At 38.7% G+C, this 20,455-nt stretch overlaps 1 protein-coding gene across 5 annotated transcripts in view; it reads left to right on the top strand.

The window, feature by feature from the left end:
• Positions 1 to 20,455, top strand: part of LOC140464971 (uridine phosphorylase 1-like) — a 124,273-nt gene that overhangs the window by 37,143 nt on the left and 66,675 nt on the right. For 4 of the 5 annotated variants that reach the window (XM_072560675.1, XM_072560671.1, XM_072560673.1 and 1 more), the window contains exon 3: positions 1,189 to 1,249. In XM_072560675.1, the coding sequence (XP_072416776.1) occupies positions 1,208 to 1,249 (42 nt within the window). In that variant the 5' untranslated portion in view covers positions 1,189 to 1,207. Of the gene's footprint in view, positions 1 to 1,188; positions 1,250 to 19,938; positions 19,997 to 20,455 lie in introns of those variants that run through there. The other variant, XM_072560674.1, reaches the window with a different exon arrangement.

Raw genomic sequence — 20,455 nt, 5'->3', positions numbered from 1 at the left:
GAACTAGAGGGCATAGGTTTAGGGTTAGAGGGGTAAGATAGAAAAGAGATCTAAGGGGCAACTTTTTCACGCATAGGGTGGTATGTGTATGGAATGAGCTGCCAGAGGAGGATTTAGGACCATTCAGCGCAGCCATTTTGGCACGAGTGATTTGGCACAGACCCATTAAGGTGCAGAACTATTTTGGCGCAGATATATGGTAATCATCAAAGAAAATCAACATAATAGTAGAATTATTAAATGGGTAGTTTCCAGTAGTTTGTAGTTATTATTAAAATAACTAGTCATCAAAGAAAAACAACTGTTGAGGGAACTTTACAAGTGATTAACGAGTGCCTAGAAAATTTTTCGAAACGATACCTAACAACAGAGCGCTGAAGAAGATGGTTCATAGGACAAGGAAAGAAATTGCTACTTACCCAGTAAATCCAAGAAATTTGGAAGAACTTGTAATTCCAGATAGCTTTAAAACATATTCTGTTAATGAATATAATGAAAAACAATTTTTACTAGCCGACAGCGGTAGCACCACCTGCAGAATTCTTACATTTGGAAGAAAAAGGATTGCCGAGTTTTTCCCCACCTCTATTTTCACAAGTTTATGTTATTTTAGGGGAAATACCTAAAGGTGTGTTCCCACTGTTGTGTGCTTTACTCCCAAATAAGTTACGAACAACATATGATAAATTATTCGAATTATTTGAAATGGTTCTGGAAATACAGCCTGAACGCTGCCCTACTATTATGTTGATTTTCATTGATGACTACCGTATATCTGCACCAAAATAGTTCTGCTCCAAAATGGGTCTGCGGCAAAATAGGCTGCGCCAAACAGGCCGCGCCAAATTGCTCGCACCAAAATGGCTGCGCTGAATGGTCCCACTCTGGCCAGAGGAAGTGGTGGAGGCTAGTATGATTGCAACATTTAAAAGTCATGTGGATGGGTATATGAATAGGAAGGGTTTGGAGGGATATGGGGGCAGGGTGCTTGCAGGTGGGACTAGATTGGGGTGGGATATGTGGTCGGCATGGACAAGTTGGACTGAAGGGTCTATTTCCATGCTGTACATCTCTGACTCTATGAATGGTTCTAGGCCAAACCCAATACAAACAAGGTGACTAATCAAAACATGTCATGTGTTTATATTTATCTGTACACAACTGACTTCTTGATTTTTTTGTCAAAAGATTCAGATTACAAAATGGCATGCAGCAACAAAGATCTCTGCAGGAAGGAGCCAACTTGCCCGTAAGGATTTCAACTGTTATCTTGTTATTCATAATACTTTTCTTATTTTGGCACAAGATTTCGGTACTTGTGAAATCTGGAAATTTCAAGGTGGTGCACTGTAAATTGGATTTTCCTTCCTTATTCTTCAACAACAATATAACAAATAACAAATTCTGTTATTTTTGCATTGCGGTTTTTGGAAGTGCAGGATAATATATTGCAATGAAGGCAATTATGTATCTGGGACCTCCTAAACTGGTTGATCTAGAAATTAAACATTGGGAGAAAAATGAAGAAATAAAAAGTAAAACATTAAATGAAAGATTTATGCAAGAAGCAACTTAGGCCCTGCTGAAATGAGGTTTCCATTGTTTTTATTGTTTCCTTTGTTGCCCTCCAAGATTAATTGACATGTCAGAACCATAAAACATGAACATATCTGAATAGCTGTGGCAAGATTAATTTATATCTTTGCTAGGAATCAGAAATGTCATGCTTCTTAAAGGGAAGTAGAGGACAAAGTTCTGCTTTTGCAAGACTGATGTTGGAGTGGAATGGATGTTACACAATTTGGGGTGCATCACAACATTATAGAATTTTCTTATGCATCAAGAATGGTAGTCATCATTATTCTAACAGCAATTTCTGACCTATTAGGCCTTTGCATTCCTTATTATTGATTCAAAAGTAGTGGAAGAAAGGTTGTTACTTAATTTTTGGAGCAACCTAAATAATATTTGATCGTGGTGGAATCTCCTTCACATGTTATGAAGTGCTGCATATCTTGTAGACATGCAGTAATGTAATTTTATTAAACTGCTCATTCTAATTTTGCTTAATAATTCCAGTAAAAGAGGTGTTATGTCTACAATTCCAAAATCTTGATTTGATTTTATCTGAATTGATTTATTGTAATCACAGGTACCTAAGTGCAGTGAAAAGCTTAGTTTTGCAAACAGTACAGGCAGATCATAGTAAACAAAGACATACAGATCATAGGGTGCTTAGGTAGGGCGCGGCATACAATGAGATCAATGTTATTTGAAGTTTAAAAGTGCTTTCGGCAGTCTAATAATAGTAGGGAGGAAGCTGTTCTTGAACCTGTTGGTATGTGTGTTCAAGCTTCTGTATGTTCTGCCTGACAGAAGAGGTTAGAAGAGAGCATTACTGGTGGGAGGTGGGAGGAGTCTTTGATGTTGTTGGAAGCCTTTTTGTGACAACGAGCAATGCAAATGGAGTCCATGGCTGGGAGGTTGGCCTCCATGATGGTCTGGGCTGTGCACACGATTTTCTGTCGTGTCTTATAGTCTGGGGCAGAGCGAACGCTGTACCAGGCCATTATACACCCTGATAGAAGTCAAACTTTAAACAGGGTCTGACTAAATTAGCATTCAATCTAATGTTATAAATACATATTTTTGTATGGCTATTAAATAACTGAGAGAGGTATGCTGCCATTTTGCTGCTTTTGGTAGCATTTTAAAATGGAGACATCAAATTTCATTCTTCAACATTGAACTACCAATGAATCATAGCAGGATGATGACTTGGAGAAGTGACGAAGAAATTAATCTGCCTTCACACTGCAGACTGTTAGTTGAGTATTGCACTGTTGTATCACAGCACTAATAGACAGAATAGATGATTCTGCGGTTTCACTTGCATTATTTTTGTCAGTGAAATACTATGTTTGGTGTCAGCAGATTTATCCTTTTCCCCCACTACTCGTAGTGACTAATGGATGTTTCATTAAGCTGGTGAATTTTAATTCTTGCAACCTATTGTCAGGTACGGGTATAACCAGAATAATTAATTCATTGAAGTTGGATTTTGTAGATCATCTGCCCACTTTAAAGCAGCCAAGCTAGATAACAGGTTTGGATCACTTTGTTACAAAATCACTAGATTTCATAATCTTGTCTATAGAACAAAGCTATTTCAATCTAAAATGTAAACAATGTATATTTTAAAATAATTATATGCTGAGCATAGCACATTGCATTTGAGAGTGACTGAACATAGAAAACAATTGTAAGCCAAAAACAGTACAAAAACAAGTGTTATTCTGTACAGTGAGGTAGTAATTCAGAGGGTGTAATAAAAGTACAAAGTGCTGGACAGACTCAACTGGGTGTGGCAGCATCTGGGGAGAGACACACAAATATTTTGTGTCTGATGTGACTCTTCTTCAGAACTTTAGGTACTTTTTTCTTTTCAGATGCTGCCAGACCTGCCAAGGTATAGTTTACCACTATTTATTTTTACTTCAGATGTCCAGCTTCTGTAGTATTTTACTTTATTTGGGTGCAGTGTGAATTTAAATATAAATTATTAAAAATGCAAAATCAGATAATGAGAATGATGTTGTTGGATTATTGTAAAAACCCAACTTGTTTATTCCGGTCTTTAAAGGAGGGAAATACCAGTCCCACACAAGCATGGTTGACTCAGTTGTACCAAACCACGATGACAACTCTTTTGCTGGAGTTGTTCAAAAATGAGGCCAGTATCAGGAATGGGCCATAAATTTCAAACTTGATAGCGACGCTTACACTTGAGATTGACAAATACTTAGCTTTCTCTTCTTTGCTGAAACTTCTCGTCAAAATAATTGTCAGAGCAGGTTTAAGATTTCACAAAACAATTTCACAACATGTGTTGCAAAACTTAATTCTTGTGAATTGTAACTTTCTGGCAAGCCTTGCTATTATGTTACGTGGCTGGATGTTTGTTAAATATGATGAAATATGCTGATGTGTCTTATTACAGTCAAAAATTTGATGGCTGTAGAAAACTCACTACTCCTCCATGGAAGAAGAACTGAGGGTTACAAAAGCACAGAGTAAACTTTAGATGGGAAACTCAAATGTTCATTACTATACAGAGGTTTATTAAATCATGAGAGGCATGGATAGGGTGAATAGCCAAGGTCTTTTTCCCAGGGTAGGGGAAGTCTAAAACTAAAGAGTAAAGGTTTAAGGTGAGAGAGGATAGATTTCAAAGGGACCCAAGGGGCAATTCTTTTCATGCAGACGGTGGTGTGTGTATGGAATGAGTTGCCAGAGGCAGTGGTGGAGGCTGGTACAACATTTAAAAGGCATCTGGATAGGTACATGAATAGGAAGGGTTTACAGGGGTATGGGCAACTTACTGGCAAATGGGACTAGATCAGCTTAGATATCTAGTCAGTGTGGACAAGAAGGGCCTGTTTCTGTGCTGTATAACTCAATGATTATGACTATGAAAAGAATCATTTGGTAGCACTACTGACCAAGTTGGCTGAGTCTTGGAGGACATAGCTGTCAGACTAAGTCTGCAGAAAGTGATGAGAGAACCATCGAGAGCGAAATGCCTACTTGATCTTCTCTTCGCCAATCTACTTGTTGCAAATGCATCTGTCCACAGCATTATTGGTAGGATTGACTACAGCTCAGTCTTTGTGGAGACAAAGTCGTGTCTTCATGTTGAGTAAAGCCCCTATTGTGTTGTGTGGCTGTACTACCATGCTAAATGGGAGAGAATTTGAATAGAGCTAGCAATCTGCTAAATACTGACCTTGCCAGCAATACCCACGTAATATGAATAAATAAAAAAGCGCAAAGAAGCTGCAACTTCATGGCCCAGCATTATTTCTGTTGTACTGTTACCATCAAGCTGGCTGACCAATGAGTTAGCATTAAGTTTAGGGTCAGTGAAGAGTGTAAGAACAAATGCCAGAAGCAGCATCAGGCATATATGAAAATGAGGTATCAACCCATATAACATACAACATCAACACACAACATAAAACCATTTGCATGCCAAACCGTGGATTTAACATGCAATAGAAAGGGCTATGTAATCCTACAATAAATAAATCAGATCTACGTTCTGCAGTCCTCTCACACATTCTGTGTAAATGGTGTTGAAAATTTAAGCATGTAACAGAAATAGGATAATGTACAAATATCTACATCTTCAATGATAGGGGACCCCAGTACATCTGTGCAAAAGATAAGGCTGATGCATTTGCATTCATCTTAAGCCAGAAGTGGGCAATCCATCTTGGACTTTTCCTGAGGTCCCCAGTACCATAGATGCCAATTTTCAACCAATTTGATTTATTCCTTATGACATCAAGAAACATCTGAAGGTGGTGGATATGACAAAGATTTTGGATCTGACAAAATTCCACCAGTCGTACTGAAGAATTGTATGCTAGAACTAGCCATGTCCCTACTAAGCTGTTCCAAAACAGCTAAGATGCTTGTATCTTCCCAGCAGTATGGAAAATTGCCCAGCTATGTTCTGTCTACAAAACAAGACAAATCGAACCTGGTCAATTAGGGGCGGCACGGTGGCACAGTGGTTAGCACTGCTGCCTCACAGCGCCAGAGACCCGGGTTCAATTCCAGCCTTGGGCGACTGACTGTGTGGAGTTTGCACGTTCTCCCCGTGTCTGCGTGGGTTTCCTCCGGGTGCTCCGGTTTCCTCCCACAGTCCAAAGATGTGCAGGTCAGGTGAATGGGCCATGCTAAATTGCCCATAGTGTTAGGTAAGGGGTAAATGTTGGGGTATGGGTGGGTTGCGCTTTGGCGGGTCGGTGTGGACTTGTTGGGCCGAAGGGCCTGTTTCCACACTGTAATCTAATCTAATCTAATTACCATGCTCTCAGTCCATTCTAAAATTGAAGGAATCATCGTCAGTGCTCATCAGCAGCTTGCACACGACTGCTCAGTTTCGGTTTAAGCAAGACCACTCAACTTTGGATCCTATTGTAGGGTTGGCTCAAGCCTGGACAAAACAGCTAAACTCCAGAGGTGAGATGAAAGCAATTCTTTGACATTAATGCATCGTTTGATAAAGAGTAGCATCAAGCATCCCTAGTAAAACTCAAGTCAATGGAAATCAAAGGGAAGGCTTTCTGCTACTTGAAGTCATGCCTAGAAGAAAGAAATCCTGTTGTAGCCATAAGTGGTCACTCACTTCAGCCCAGGATATAACTGCAGAAGTTCATCAGGGTCATGTTCATGGCTCAGCCACCTTCAGCTGATTCAGCAATGACCCTTCCTCCATTGTAAGGTCAGAAGTATGGATATCCACTGATGATTGCACAATGGTCAGCACCATTCTTGATGCCTCAGACTCCTCATTCCAATTCCAAAGAAGTTTGTAGTCATATGTAATGAGATCTGGACAGTATCCAGGCTTGGATTGATAAGTGGCAAGTAACATTTGTGCCACACATGTGTCAGGCAATGACCATCATAAGGAAACTTCAACCATGCTTGACATTCAATGCCATCACTATTACTGAAGCATCTACTGTCAACATCATGGGTGCTACCATTGACCAGAAACTGAATTGGAACAGCTGGAATTAAATTCAGAGCCTATAAGAGCAATTCAAAGGCTAGGAATTCTGTGATGAATAACTCACCTTATGACTCCTCATTGTCTGTCCAATATCAACAACACAGGAGCGGTGGTCCGAAAGCAGGAGTGTGTGAAATACCCTCCAGAGCAAAATGATCTACACACATATCCACAAGGCCTGTTTAAAAATCACATGTTCTAAAGCAAAGATTATTTCCCATCAAGTGTTGAATCATCAGAATCACCAAATGTTTCAGAACTGAAAACATGGCAGCATCCACTCTATGTTGGAATTAGTTCCAACTGAAGAAAGGCCACATGGACTGCTGAAGCTGATCTGATGGAAAAGACAAAAGTAAAGTGCATGCTTGCAACTCTAACTGAGCACTATTTACACTGAGGAGGATAATAGGAGAACAATGGAGTAGTCACAACATAGTCATTCTGGCTTTCCTATCAGTACAACCTCTCCTTAAGAACAGCTTGGTGAAAATATTTTTCTCTTCATAATTATCCAGTTTTCTATTGAAAGCCATAATTGCCCACCAGTCTTTTGGACAGTTTTTTCTAGACCCTGACCACTTGCTGTGTATAAATGTTTTTTTTTCCCTTGTTGCCTTTGTTCCTAACATTGTATCTTTAAATCAGTATCCTCTAGTTCTTGTCCTTCCAGCCAACAGGAATGTTTTTCCCTGTCTACACTATCCAGATTCTAATAATTTTTAATAAACACAAAGGAACTGTTTGTTTTGTGACAATTTATCAAATGTCTATGGAAGTCAATGTTCACCACATTGCACCACTGATCTCATTCAACTTCTTTGTTATATCTTCAAAAAATCTCATAGGTTGTTAGTAAAGAAACATTTGCATTACTAACTCCTTTCCAATATAAGAAGTTCTACCATGAAATGTTTGGCATTGTTTCTGAATCAGATTTGGTAAAATTTCATGAAGAGTACAAATATCAGTTGAAGATTACTGAACAATTCAGATTGTCATTTCTTCATTTTTAGAATACTGATAATGCTGACATTTTGTTTCCTACTCCTGTTCACAGTGGGGAGAGTGGTGACAGAGCACTTTGAGGCAACTGGGTGTCCTGCTAGGCGAGATGTGATGGTAGATGGAAAGTGGCTGGCATTTGAAGAATTAATTTGCAATAAATATACATATCCCTGCTTCCCCATGGCTCAGTTGATATTTTGGAGCTTGTCAAAAAGTTGGATGTTGTGTTTCTCATGTTTTAACGGTGACTACACTTCAGAAATACTTAATTGGTTCTGAGATGAGGTAGTCTTATGGTTCTGCTAATTAAATACTTACCTTGATTTCCTTATGGTGCAAAAACTTCACAGAAAAAATTATTTTAACTAACTGGTGGCGAATACAAGGAACTCAAGATAGCATTAAATTAAAGAGACTTACAGTGATACCAAAAAGAGAATAAATCTGAGGATTGGGAGTATTTTAGAATTTAATACACAAAGACCAAGAGAATTACAAGGAAAGAGAAAGAGAATATTTGAGTGACTAGCATGAAGGAAGATTGTCAATATCCATCATATATAAAAAAGAAGGGATTAATGAAAGTAAGCATTGTCATTTTAGAAGCAGAAACAAGTGAAATTATAGTGGAAGAAGGGAAATGGCCATTAAATAAGTCAATTCATCCTCACAGCAGCAGAAGAAAGGAACTTTCCAGAAATAATAGTGAATCAAGGGTACAACGAGATTGCAGAAGTTAAATTCTAATTTTAAAAAAAACTGGATAAATTATTCGGAATAACTTGCAACAAATCACATGACAATCTGCATCTGTGGCCAGAATTTTCCCATCTGGAATTAGAGAATGGTGGTGAATCAGTTTCATGGTATCATTTCTCTAGGACTCAGGATGAGTATTCTTGCATAACTGTGTGCTGCTCAGCTCATTACTTTTGCAATTGAGATGTTGGACAAGTTACTTGAGATGGAGGTCTCGCCAGAGTTGGGCCTTTCTAGTTTCCATGTTCTGGCCCACTGACACCATCTCAGATGCTGCAAGCCAGTAACTGCCCTTCATACTATGGTGCTTGCCCCAAAACTCTCAACTGATGCCATTGAAGAAAGATGCTGTTGGACAGGGTGATGGAGAGAAAGCCAGATGTCTTCCTGGCTGACTGCAACAGGAGACCTCCCCAACAGGCTCACACAACATGGGCAGATTTAGTAACACAGCTGAGTGCTGTGTTTATCATCAGAAGGGGTGGCCAGCACTACAGGAAGAAGGTCAGTGATCTCCTATGCTCAATAGGGTATGTGGCTCCATAGTTATAGGGCCTTCACTCGTTCTAACTCTGTGACAACAAAAGCATTTCACCGAGGCTGATGGACTAAAACTCTCAGCATCACATGCCATCCAAAGGCTCTTGCCCTCTCATCCTCTGCAATGATCAACCCTTCAAGCACCCTGTACTTTCTGTTCACTCAAGGATAACTCACCACCTCTCATGCTAGTGATCACTAAAAAGCTGGTCCTCAACTAGGTATAGTCAAGCATATTAAAGCAACGTTGTAGTGCTGTACATTCTGAAACACTAAAAGGATCGAAATGAAGAGTTAAAAGGAACTTGCTCAAGATTCACACCAATCTGGTGACTCTTATGAGAGACTGAACTGCAGATGGACTTAACTGTCACATCATCACTGATGGTTTTAGAGCTGATCAACATTAGCACCATGCCATGTTAATACATTTGCTCATTTCTGTTTTATCCCTAAAGCTGATGCAGGGCTGACTATGCAAAGCCATTGTAGTCTGTGTTTCACTGAAGACAAACTATACACTTTAACATGAAAAATAAAACATATTAATGTGCAAGACAAAAAGTGAAGCCAATCTGGTGTAGACCTCTATCAAGTATTTGCCATCACAGCTCCATTAGAGGAGAGTCATGATTTGGAGATGCCGGTGTTGGACTGGGGTGTACAAAGTTAAAAATCACACAACACTAGGTTATAGTCCAACAGATTTCGGCTAGCTTTCGAAGCAGTGAAAGGAGGTAGCAGTCATGATTTGATAAGGAACCCTGAGGTTTTTGACTTATCAAATACACAATGGCAACCAAGTCTCTGTATTCCATTGAGAATAGACTTTTATCAGTATGCCTCCAATGAAATGCTGCCTCATGTTCCTCCCATTCCTCATGTTCCCTCTTATATCAACCCCTGATGACCTTTCACTCTCCTTTCCACACTGCCCACTCCTCCATTTCACTAGAATACCTTTACATTACAATTAGTGTGCCTGTTTTACCTCCAGACTCCATGACTCCTAAGGTTCCCATACCTGTGCTGACCCTATAACCTCTGCAAAGACTGAGTAACCAGTAAACTGTTTGACACCTCCCCCACTCCCTCCCTTTGGTTCCATCTTACTATCTCCAATTGCCTCTGCCAGTGTTACTATTCCATCAACAAGTCAGTATATGAGGACCACTCCGAGACTTGAGTTGTCTGTTTTGTCCTGGATGCTGTGATCAGCCCCCTTTCAGCAACCTAACCCCCATGACTGACTGTGGCTCACCCACTGAAATTATAGCCTCGACTGACTATGGCCCATATTGCAGACTTACCTCTCAATGACACTCTAACAATGGCCTACTTGTAATCCTCAGACTGCTTACTTGATCTCGAGAACCAATCCCTGGATTCCAATAGCATAGACCACAGGACTCATATAGGCCAAGTGTCAGGGTGACTGGGGTTAACCCCTGGGCTGAAATTGGAATATCCCCTTGGCTGACCTTGGCAGTATTGCCTGATTGACTGGAACTTGATCTCAGCCCATACATATACTCATCCTCTTTGACTTTCACGCATTGCCAGTTTTTCAAGGACATGAGTATGTCTCCTGCATAAACAGCTAGACATTGCTGTAGCACCATTTCTGTGCAGCAACATGTCCACTCTACCTCTGACTGAAATGTTTACTCTTCAGTGCTCCTCAATGAAATTCTGTACCCACCATCTAAAGTGCATTTCTGTCAATGGCAAGATTCTGATTTATTTGGTATCTTGGACTGCATAACTAGAGGTATATAGTATGAAAGCAGGATGTTTTGCTGAAACTTTACAAAGTTCTGGTTAGGGAACAGATAAAGTACTGCATCCAGTGCTGATCACCAAATTTTTGAAAGGATGTGGAGAGGGTACATTGGAGATTTACCAGAATAGTTCCAGGGATGAGGGACATTAACTACAAAATTTGATTGGAAAAGTTGGTGTTCTTTTGACGCAAAGGAGTTTGAGGAGAGATTGCATAAGGGTGCAAGTGATAGGTTCAGAAAATGTGGACAATGATAAACTGTTTCCATTAATTGATGACATAAGGGTTAGGGAACACAGATTTAAAAGAGGCAACAGATTTGGTGGAATGTGAAGGAGGTCTTTTTAAACAGCAAAGAGTAATGACCTAGAAGGTCTCTCCTTATGAGGTTGGTGGAAGCAGAGAAGATTAATGTTTTCAAAAGGAAATTAGGTAGAAACATGAAGGAAATAGACTTGCAGAACTATGAGGATAGCCTTGGATGGAGCTCACTTGGATTTTTGAGAACTGGCTTGGACAAAATGCCTCTTTCAGTGTTGTTATGAGTTATTAGATGATGACTTACAGTGAGGAAACAGGCCCTTCGGCCCAATAAGTCCACACTGCACCGCTGAAGCGCAACCCACCCATACCCCTACATCTACCCCTTACCTAACGCTACGGACAATTTAGCATGGCCAATTCACCTGCCCTGCACATCTTTGGACTGTGGGAGGAAACCCACGCAGACACGGGGAGAATGTGCAAACTCCACACAGTCAGTCGCCTGAGGCGGGAATTGAACCCGGGTCTCTGGCGCTGTGAGGCCGTAGTGCTAACCACTGTGCCACCGTGCCGCCCACTTTTTTTAAGAGATAGGCAATGTCCTCACCAAATATTTCTCCTGTACATTTTTTTTAGATTAGATTAGATGACTTACAGTGTGGAAACAGGCCCTTCGGCCCAACAAGTCCACACCGCCCCGCCGAAGCGCAACCCACCCATACCCCTACATCTACCCCTTACCTAACGCTACGGACAATTTAGGATGGCCAATTCACCTGCCCTGCACATCTTTGGACTGTGGGAGGAAACCGGAGCACCCGGAGGGAACCCACGCAGACACGGGGAGAACGTGCAAACTCCACACAGTCAGTCACCTGAGGCGGGAATTGAACCCGGGGTCTCTGGCGCTGTGAGGCAGCAGTGCTAACCACTGTGCCACCGTGCCGCCCACTATGGTTAGTTCAGTTTGGATTCATTTATGGGAACTGTGAATTGGAAATTTTACAATAAGCAGTTGTAAACTCACTAAAGATCACATTCTCCCTGAGTGTTGATGCTGGAAATTCTCCACATACAGTTCGTAAACAGGAACACTTGTCATTGGGGAAAGCAGATTCCCACTTCATTTTCTTATGTTCTCACAGAGATCATAGAATGCATCTCATGTGTTTGATACGTTTCCATTAACCTTTTGATTTTTATTACAGTGCCCTATGAGGGCTGTCAAAACTGGAAGTGGTTTACATTTAAAAGAGTAGAGTGCTTATTATTCAAAACAGACAGCCTCAAAATATCATCCAATCCATATGCTTGGGAGAAGGTCATGAGCTCGAGACTACCACAGAAGTTTGAGCATGCAATTGACATTAAACTTCAGTGAAGTATTCAGAGGTTTGCTACTCAGAGCTGTCATTTTTAAATAAAGCTTTAAACTGAGGCCCTATATGTCTTCTTGAGTGGCCATAATCTCATTACATTATTCAAGAAGGAAAAGAGGAATTCTTTCAGTTGCCTGGCTAATTTTTATTCCCATAACCAAGAACAAACAAATTATGATATCATTTGTGAGATCTTGCTGTGCAAATTGGTTGATGTTTTTCTTTGCATGACAATTGTGTCCACAACTTCAAAAGTACTTTCTTGGCTTACCAAAAGTACATTTTGGTATCATGGGATCAGAAACAAAGTGTTGCATTAGTCTAAATGCTTTCTTTTCTTCAGTTTCCCAGTGGTCAGCAATTGTAGTCTTTCATCTGGTCAACATGATTTCATTACTTGTTCACCTAATTTCTTCGTATTTTTAACTTTCATTGAATACCATAGCATTGTATAGCATTGTATCATGGCAACATCTTTTGTTTTAACAAGCTAAAAGAGAGGGAAGACATGGAAGTTCACAATTTGAAGGTGTTGAACTCAATATTAAACCCAGATTGAGTACTAATCCCTGTAGAACACCGCTGCTCACAGAGCTCCAATCCAAAAGGCAACTTTCCATTACCACCCTCTGACTCCTACCATCAAGCCAAATCTTGTAGCCAATTGGCAATATCTCTCTGAACCCCATGTGATCTAACTTTACTAAATAGGCCACCACATGGAATCCTGTCAAAGGCTTTACTAAAGTCCACGTAAGCAACATCAACCGCTCTGCTCTCATCAATTTGTTTGTTAACTTCCTCAAAAAGCACAATCAACTTTGAGAGATGTGATTTCCCACACATAAAGCCATGCTGACTATCCTTAATCAGGCCTTGCCTCTCCAAATGCAAGTTAACCCTATTTTTCAGAATCACTTCCAACAACATAGGATGTCCTGCCTGCAACAGTAGTGGACTCACTAACATTAAGGGCATTTCAATTGGATAAACATATGAATGATAATGGAATAGTGTAGGCTAGATGGGCTTTAGATGTGTTTCACAGGTTGGCGCAACATCAAGGGCTGAAGGACCTGTACTGCGCTGTAATGTTCGATGTTCTGTTCCAAGATCATTGTGACAGAGCATTGGTGTAATTTCTGGATTAAAACATCAGTTCTTGTAGAGGCTATGTTTAACATTCACTGTTATCAAAACCCTTGCTCATAATCATGTCCAATCCTATTTAGCTAATTTTATTGTAACTCACATCTTCAGGAACCCAAAGCGACTTAAGTTCCTCAATAAGGTTTTCAGTTATTATACATACTATTAATCAAATTCCCTTGCTCCCCGCAGACCACTGATTATCTATTAATCACATGAATAGTTCTTTTAAATATAGAAATAGGAATTTAATTTAGTGCTAATTTCAATATTTTATTCTTGCAGCAGTTCATTATGGTGTAGTCTGGCTCAAGCTGCCATTCTGCTGCTGAAGTTAATGATTGCAATTTGCATTTTGGCAGGAAGAGGAGTGAGATATTACTTAAATGGATAAAGACTGCAAAAAGCTATGGAACAGACACATTTGGGAGTCCTCATCTGTGAAAATAACTAGCATCCAAGCTCATTGGGAGTTTTGGGTTTTATTTCAAAGGAAATGGAGGATAAGAACAGGGAGGTTTTTGTGTACTAGTCAGACCATAGCTGGGTGGACAGTTTAGAGGCTCCCTTATCTAAGGAAAGGTATGTTGGCATTGAAGGCCATCGAAAGTAGGTTAACTAGGCTGATACCAGGTATGAAGGGACTGTTTTATGACGTGAGGTTGAGATGAATGGGTCTGTACTCATTGGAATATAGAAGACTGAATTAATGAAACATACAAGATTTGTAGAGGACTTGACAGGGTATATGTGGTTGGACTAAAGGATTTTAAAATGAAGGAATCTTTGTAAATTGATAGGTCATTATTTTAAAAAGGGAGATGTAAGATGATACTATGGCTTTAAAAGGTATATTTTGTTCTTTTTTTAATGAAGAAAGGTTGAGACAGAGGTGATGATCAGTCTGATCAAAGGTAATAAAGTAAATAGCTTTGAGACCTAGGGGCATTTAAAAAAAGGTTGGACCAATAGAAGTAGCCTGAATGGGTGGAGTCAGGCTCCGAAAGAACCAGGGTTTTGGTTTAATCTTTAGTACTTTCTGGGATTTGGAAGCTGTTCCATTTCTCTGCCACAGAAGTTCCTCTAGATGTTCTTTACTCCTGGCTGGAGCATTGCATGTGAGACAATCTATTTCACTGAATTTGCCTTTGCCAAGAGTGTGTGGGATGTTACTATATTGGAATAGTTCCTGTTTAGTAGTTAAGCATTATTATTCTATTAAGTTTTACAACAGAATTACAGTTAGATCAATCCTTCTATCTTTTGTTTGTATTTTAACTGTAGAGTAAGAATAAAGTGTGTTTTGCTTAATGCCAAGTTATATAACTAATCGTATTACATCTGGAACACAGCACATTGCACTTGCCTTTAAATAAGAAAAAGTTAGGATTGAGGCTTTCCCCTTGATATATTTGAAGGGGTTTGTTTTGGTCCATAACAGGGTGTCCAAATTGATAAAATAAACTTACATGATTACATGATTTTGGGTCCGAAATACCTGCAAAACAGCATTTGATCATGAGATTTACTTGTATTAATTGTGTCCAAGTCATGTACACATGGCCCTGACACACTTTGTGTGTTTAGTCCTCTTTATACTTTCATCCATGGTTCAACTGGACTCCTAGGGCAGAGTTTTGCCTACCTCAGGGATGGCTTCAAACAGACCTTGAAGCTACATCCCTCATTTAAAATTTGCTCTTTGATCTGATGAAATGAATAGATTTTACAACCTTCCAGGGTTGACTGAATGCTTTTAAACTATTGTATCTCTTAATACCAGAGATAAAACATTTCCATCTGCAAAGATTGAACCATCATGCTTCCAGTCATTTTTAACCAAGTAAGTTTACCTGTTTATGATCTTACTTTTCTGAAAATTGGGACTATGTTTACTAAAGAGGGTAAAGGTCATAAACCCCAACCTGGTATTAATTGTATTTACTTCTTAGCTGCTTTTATTCGTTTCTCAACCAGGACCCTATTTTCTGTACTTAAGAGTTTGATTCCTAAAACTAAAAGTTATTTTCTGAAATACATGAAGTACAAACTAAATATTCAAACAATTCCTTTTTCTATCCATTTGTTCCTTTGTTTTAGCTCGTCTTACCTTCCCTCTTTTATTTTCTTTATGCTTTCCCTTAATTTCCTGTTTTCTTTTTCCTTTCATTTTTACTTCTTTCTATCTAAGCTTCTAGCATCCAACCTGCCAATGACAGTATGGAATTTTGTGCATAGTTTTTAACTCTACTGTCAAAGCGCTTTTATACCAAAGCCAAGCTGTTTTTAACTGATTGCTGGGTATTTCACCCCATCAGTTGGAAGATCACATGTTGTAAACTTGTAATGAAGGCATTTGATGGCCAACCTGCAGGATTTGTTTGGGACCAGTTGTATGTTCCTTGGACGATGGCTGCAACTGCAATGTTCTCAGCATCATTGAGCTCAGCTTGATAAATCTTAGATGTTTAAGTACACACTCAGCCTCTGTGGTAAATTTGTTTAAATCCTGTTTTCTGTGGATATGCTCAGTACTTTGGGACATTATCTGTCATTTAGATTAATTTATTTTCTCGGACCCTGCAGCAGTTTAGCTTCGCTATTTGTAACTACATTGCATGAAATCTTTATTCTAATGATGCTACACATTAAGTCTAGTGCCTCCAGTAGGCAAAATTGAATTGCACTGGAAAATAACTCAAGGCATCTTAACCTTTAATTACTTGTTTTAACGATAATTAAGAACTTGTGTGGTAAGCATTTGTTCTGCATTGACACTAATCACACCAAGTCATTTATTTTTATCTGGTGCTTTCACCTTCATGTTTAGGTGATTTGCAGGAATATGCTAAAGTAGAGGAAGCTAAGCCAAAAAAATCAGATCTTAGGAGGTCAAAAACTAGATTAAAAATGAGTGCTGAGAATGGTCTTAAAAGAGGAGTTTCTTTGAGAAGCGTAATGAAGGGATTCCAGAACCATTGGCTCTCAATGGCTGAAGGCATGGCTGTTAATGGAAAAACAATAAAAGAATGTTCAAGAGACCAAGGCCAGAGTAACTAAGTATTTTTATGAATCGTAGACTTAGAGGAATCTATAGAGATAAAAGAAGAATCAAACCATTAGTTATTTAAACATAGCTACGACAATTTTTGTTTGTTTGATGCATTGGTATTACATTTAGTGAGGTACAGTGAAAAGTGTTGTTTTGCATGCTATACAGGCAGTTCATACCATACAAAGTGCATCAGGAACACAGAGCAGAGTGCAGAATACAGTGTTACATACAGCTGCAGAGCTGGTGCAGAGAGAGTGATCAGAATTAACATTTGAGAGGTCCATTCATACTGTGGGATTGAATAAACATTGAGGATGTGACTGAATGGAACCAGATAGGGGAAGCATAGAGTTTTAGCTAAGTTAAAGTTTATCAAAGGTAAAAGATCGGAACTGGCCAAGACAGCATTAGAAAGAGACCAGAGGTGATCGAGACATCCAGCAGTAAATGAGCTGAACCAGAACAGATAATAAGTAATCTTGATGATGGTGTTGAAAAATAAAAGGAGCTTGAGGGAGAAGATGAAGATGTTGTCAACTGTTTATTTTTTCCATGTTTAATTGGAAGATATCACAACTTATTGGAACAAGCAATTTAACAACATGAGGCAGTCAAGGAGAAAGGAAAGCTCGACCTTGCCTGTGCACAAACAAAAGCTGAATGCATGCATCTGCGTGATGTTGTCAAGGAGCAGGATGTAACTGTGGACAGATTATTTCACACGGTGCCAACATGTTTTAAGAAATTTTAGAATATCACAACTGGAATTTTTTCTCTTGATTGCTAATTATATAAAGGCATAATAAGTTTAGAATATCTGAATAATTAATTGTAAGACTGCAAGATCTATACTTTACCAAGTCAAGGACATCACTAAACACTAAAGTCCATTAGAAACTCTGTTGGTCATAATTCTTCTGAGGTTAGTGATAACTTGACATATGATGTGTGTATTAGTTGTTCTTGTAGATTTTTGTCTCCAGATATTCTTGCTGAATATCCATCCCCATTATTATCTAGCTCTGTGAAGTCCAGGGAACAGATTCTATTCCTTTGCTCCATAAGCTAATATATCATTTGAAGATAAGTCTTCAATATAACGTGGATTCGCCTGTCACTGCACCCAGGAATAATTGACAAGGGAACATATTTGGTCAGTTTCAAATGATCCTTTGCCAAAGCTGTGCTGACTCCTTGAGGTCTATTGTCACACTAATTTTGAAAGAAAACTCTGTGTATCTTTTTTACATCCATTGGCACAACTGGAGTTTTTTCTCTTGATTGCTAATTATAAAAAGGCATAATAAGTTCTTACAAACAAAATTTAAAAATAGTCTTTTCGGAAAGCTTTGAACATCTATCGCAATAGCTTTCTCATATATGAGTTAAAATGATGTTAACAAGTGGTAGACTTGGATGCATAATGCTATATGAAGTCAGTTAAACATTGTCAGTGGTGTCATCTATCTGTGTAACTTTAACTCTAGCCTTTTGAGCATCCCTAATTTTAATTGCTCAATTACTAATGGTCATATCTTCAGCTGCTATTCCCAAGCTCTGGAATAGCCTCCCCTCACTTCTACTCCTGTATACTTCCATTCCCCCTTTAAAACAATCCTTAAATCCTACAGCTTTGGGCAAGTCAATTCTTTCGGTATAAGCTTATAGAAAATTTATTGAAACAAAGAAAAAAATGTAAACAAAAGTAAAAATTATTATTGCAAAGTATCAGAGTTCTCACAAAGAGGTTAGTGAAATATTTATTACTTCTATTGTTTGAGCGATTAATTTGTGTTTTTCTTTTAGCAACTAAGACCTTGTATTGATTTTGTCAATTAAATTGAAAAGTCCGGTAAAGAGAAAGCATGCAAATCAGATAAACTGTCATTGAATTCATTGGGAATATATCTTGGACATAGAAAATATCATATTATGGCAGCAATATCATTGAATTTTATAGAGAAGGTTTCATCCACAAATCCTTTGGCCATCCTTTAGGCATGTTGGAAAAAGAATATCTTTATTTATCTCTTGAAGATGCCATATTGGCAAAGGAAAGCCAAACTTGACATGAAGAACAGCATTTGAAACAGTAGAAACATTGACATTTCAGTATTCCTGATGAAGGGCTAATGCATGAAACGTTGATTCTCCTGCTCCTTGGATGCTGCCTGACCTGCGCTTTTCCAGTGCCACACCCTTCGACTCAGGTTTCAGTATTAGTATTACAGCAACAATCTAAGTAAACAATAAAATTTCAACAACTTTAAACAATTAAAGCTACCACAAAATAACAAAATGATTGTAATACAGGAAGGACCTGTACTTCCAACAATGACCAAAATCACGAAAATAACCACAAAACCTCAAATGCCTATCAATGATCAAACAATGCAACATTTGCCTACAATACTCCCAGCAGAAAAAAATAAACTTAGGATCAATGTTCGCTCTGTTATTTCTTCTGTGCAGAATTCCAATATCCAAACATGGCAACAACTAGCGGAAGCAGAAGCCATGCATCAACACTAATCAACAGGTGCAAAACATCCCAGTAGCTGCTCAGTCACACAGGTTGGAGACAACATTATTTTGCATCCATTTGCTAAATCAGTGAAATGTTAGATGTGAAAAGCACAATTCCTATGATTTCAAACAACTTCTAGATTGGGCATCAAATTAAATGGAGAATGGGTCAGCATTGCAAATGTACAAATGTCACATGGAAGAACTACTTCATTTCTTCAGGGAAGCTGAAGACATTATTCAATGCTAATAATGGAGAAGTCTAACTACAACATAATTCTCATGTGTTGTTGCAGTTACGTCATTGCAAGTTTCTTCAATGAGATTGATTATATCTCTGATCCAACAGAAGATCTCCAATCTCTCAATGGAGATAATGCAAAATTACCATTTTTACCTCAATTGTTTATATGTTGTCAAAGAATTTTCTGATCTAGGTGTCAAAACAGATGAATTATGTCAAAGACTTGGTGAGGTAGGAGAGATTAGGGAAGAATGTACAGTCAATGTAAAAAGAAGTAACCAAAGTAACTCATGTGAGAATGCTATAACAGTTTATAAACACATTTGGTTCTGATATAATGCAATAGTTTGTTCTCATGTTATAAGGAAATTGTGCAATCGCCGCCCCATTTAAATCAATGGGACCTGTATTGTATTATAGCCAAGACAGGTAAGGAAAGCCCCTGTTCTACAAATAACAGTCTAAATTCTTTAATCACGTTAGTCAATTTGCATTCAAATAAATGTGTGTTATTGTAGAATCAACTGCATTTTGATGAGGGGAAAAAGTTTAAGGGTATTGTGTAAGGGCTTCAGGACTCTAAGAGGAATCTTGTGATGATATCACAGAACTGTAACCACAGAATATAACTCACAGGGTCAGGGGAAGTTAGCACACGCTACAGTAGATCAGACTACAACATGGATATGAACGCAAGACGAAGGTAAGTTACTGCTTACCTAATGTATTTCTTAGTCAGAGCCTGATGTATCCATGATTAGCTTGTACAACAGTGTTTAGTATTTATGTACAATACTTTGTCTTATTTTGAGGTCCAACCCTGACTTGGGCTTCTCCTGACAATTCTGTCTTGATTCTAAATTCATAATGCAGCATCAAGCCACACAACAAAAGAGCAAGTTCTAACCATACAGGATGTTTCCAGCAAGACTGAACTTTTGTGCTGTAGTGTCCACTGGCATTCTTCCTCTGGACAAAAGTGCATCAATTCAGTTGGTGGATTTAGAACACAAAAGACAGCCACATATTTTATGAAAGGTATTGTCTTTTACATTAATCATTAAAAAGCACAAGTAGAGAGGAATGCAGGGGTACTGGCTGCAACGAACAAATTACATTGTTTGAATAAAACAATAATTACTTGCATTCATACTAATACAGT

This window comes from Chiloscyllium punctatum, chromosome 41, assembly GCF_047496795.1.
Source record: "Chiloscyllium punctatum isolate Juve2018m chromosome 41, sChiPun1.3, whole genome shotgun sequence".
Lineage (NCBI taxonomy): Eukaryota > Metazoa > Chordata > Chondrichthyes > Orectolobiformes > Hemiscylliidae > Chiloscyllium > Chiloscyllium punctatum.
This window is presented reverse-complemented; position numbering and strand designations above follow the sequence as displayed.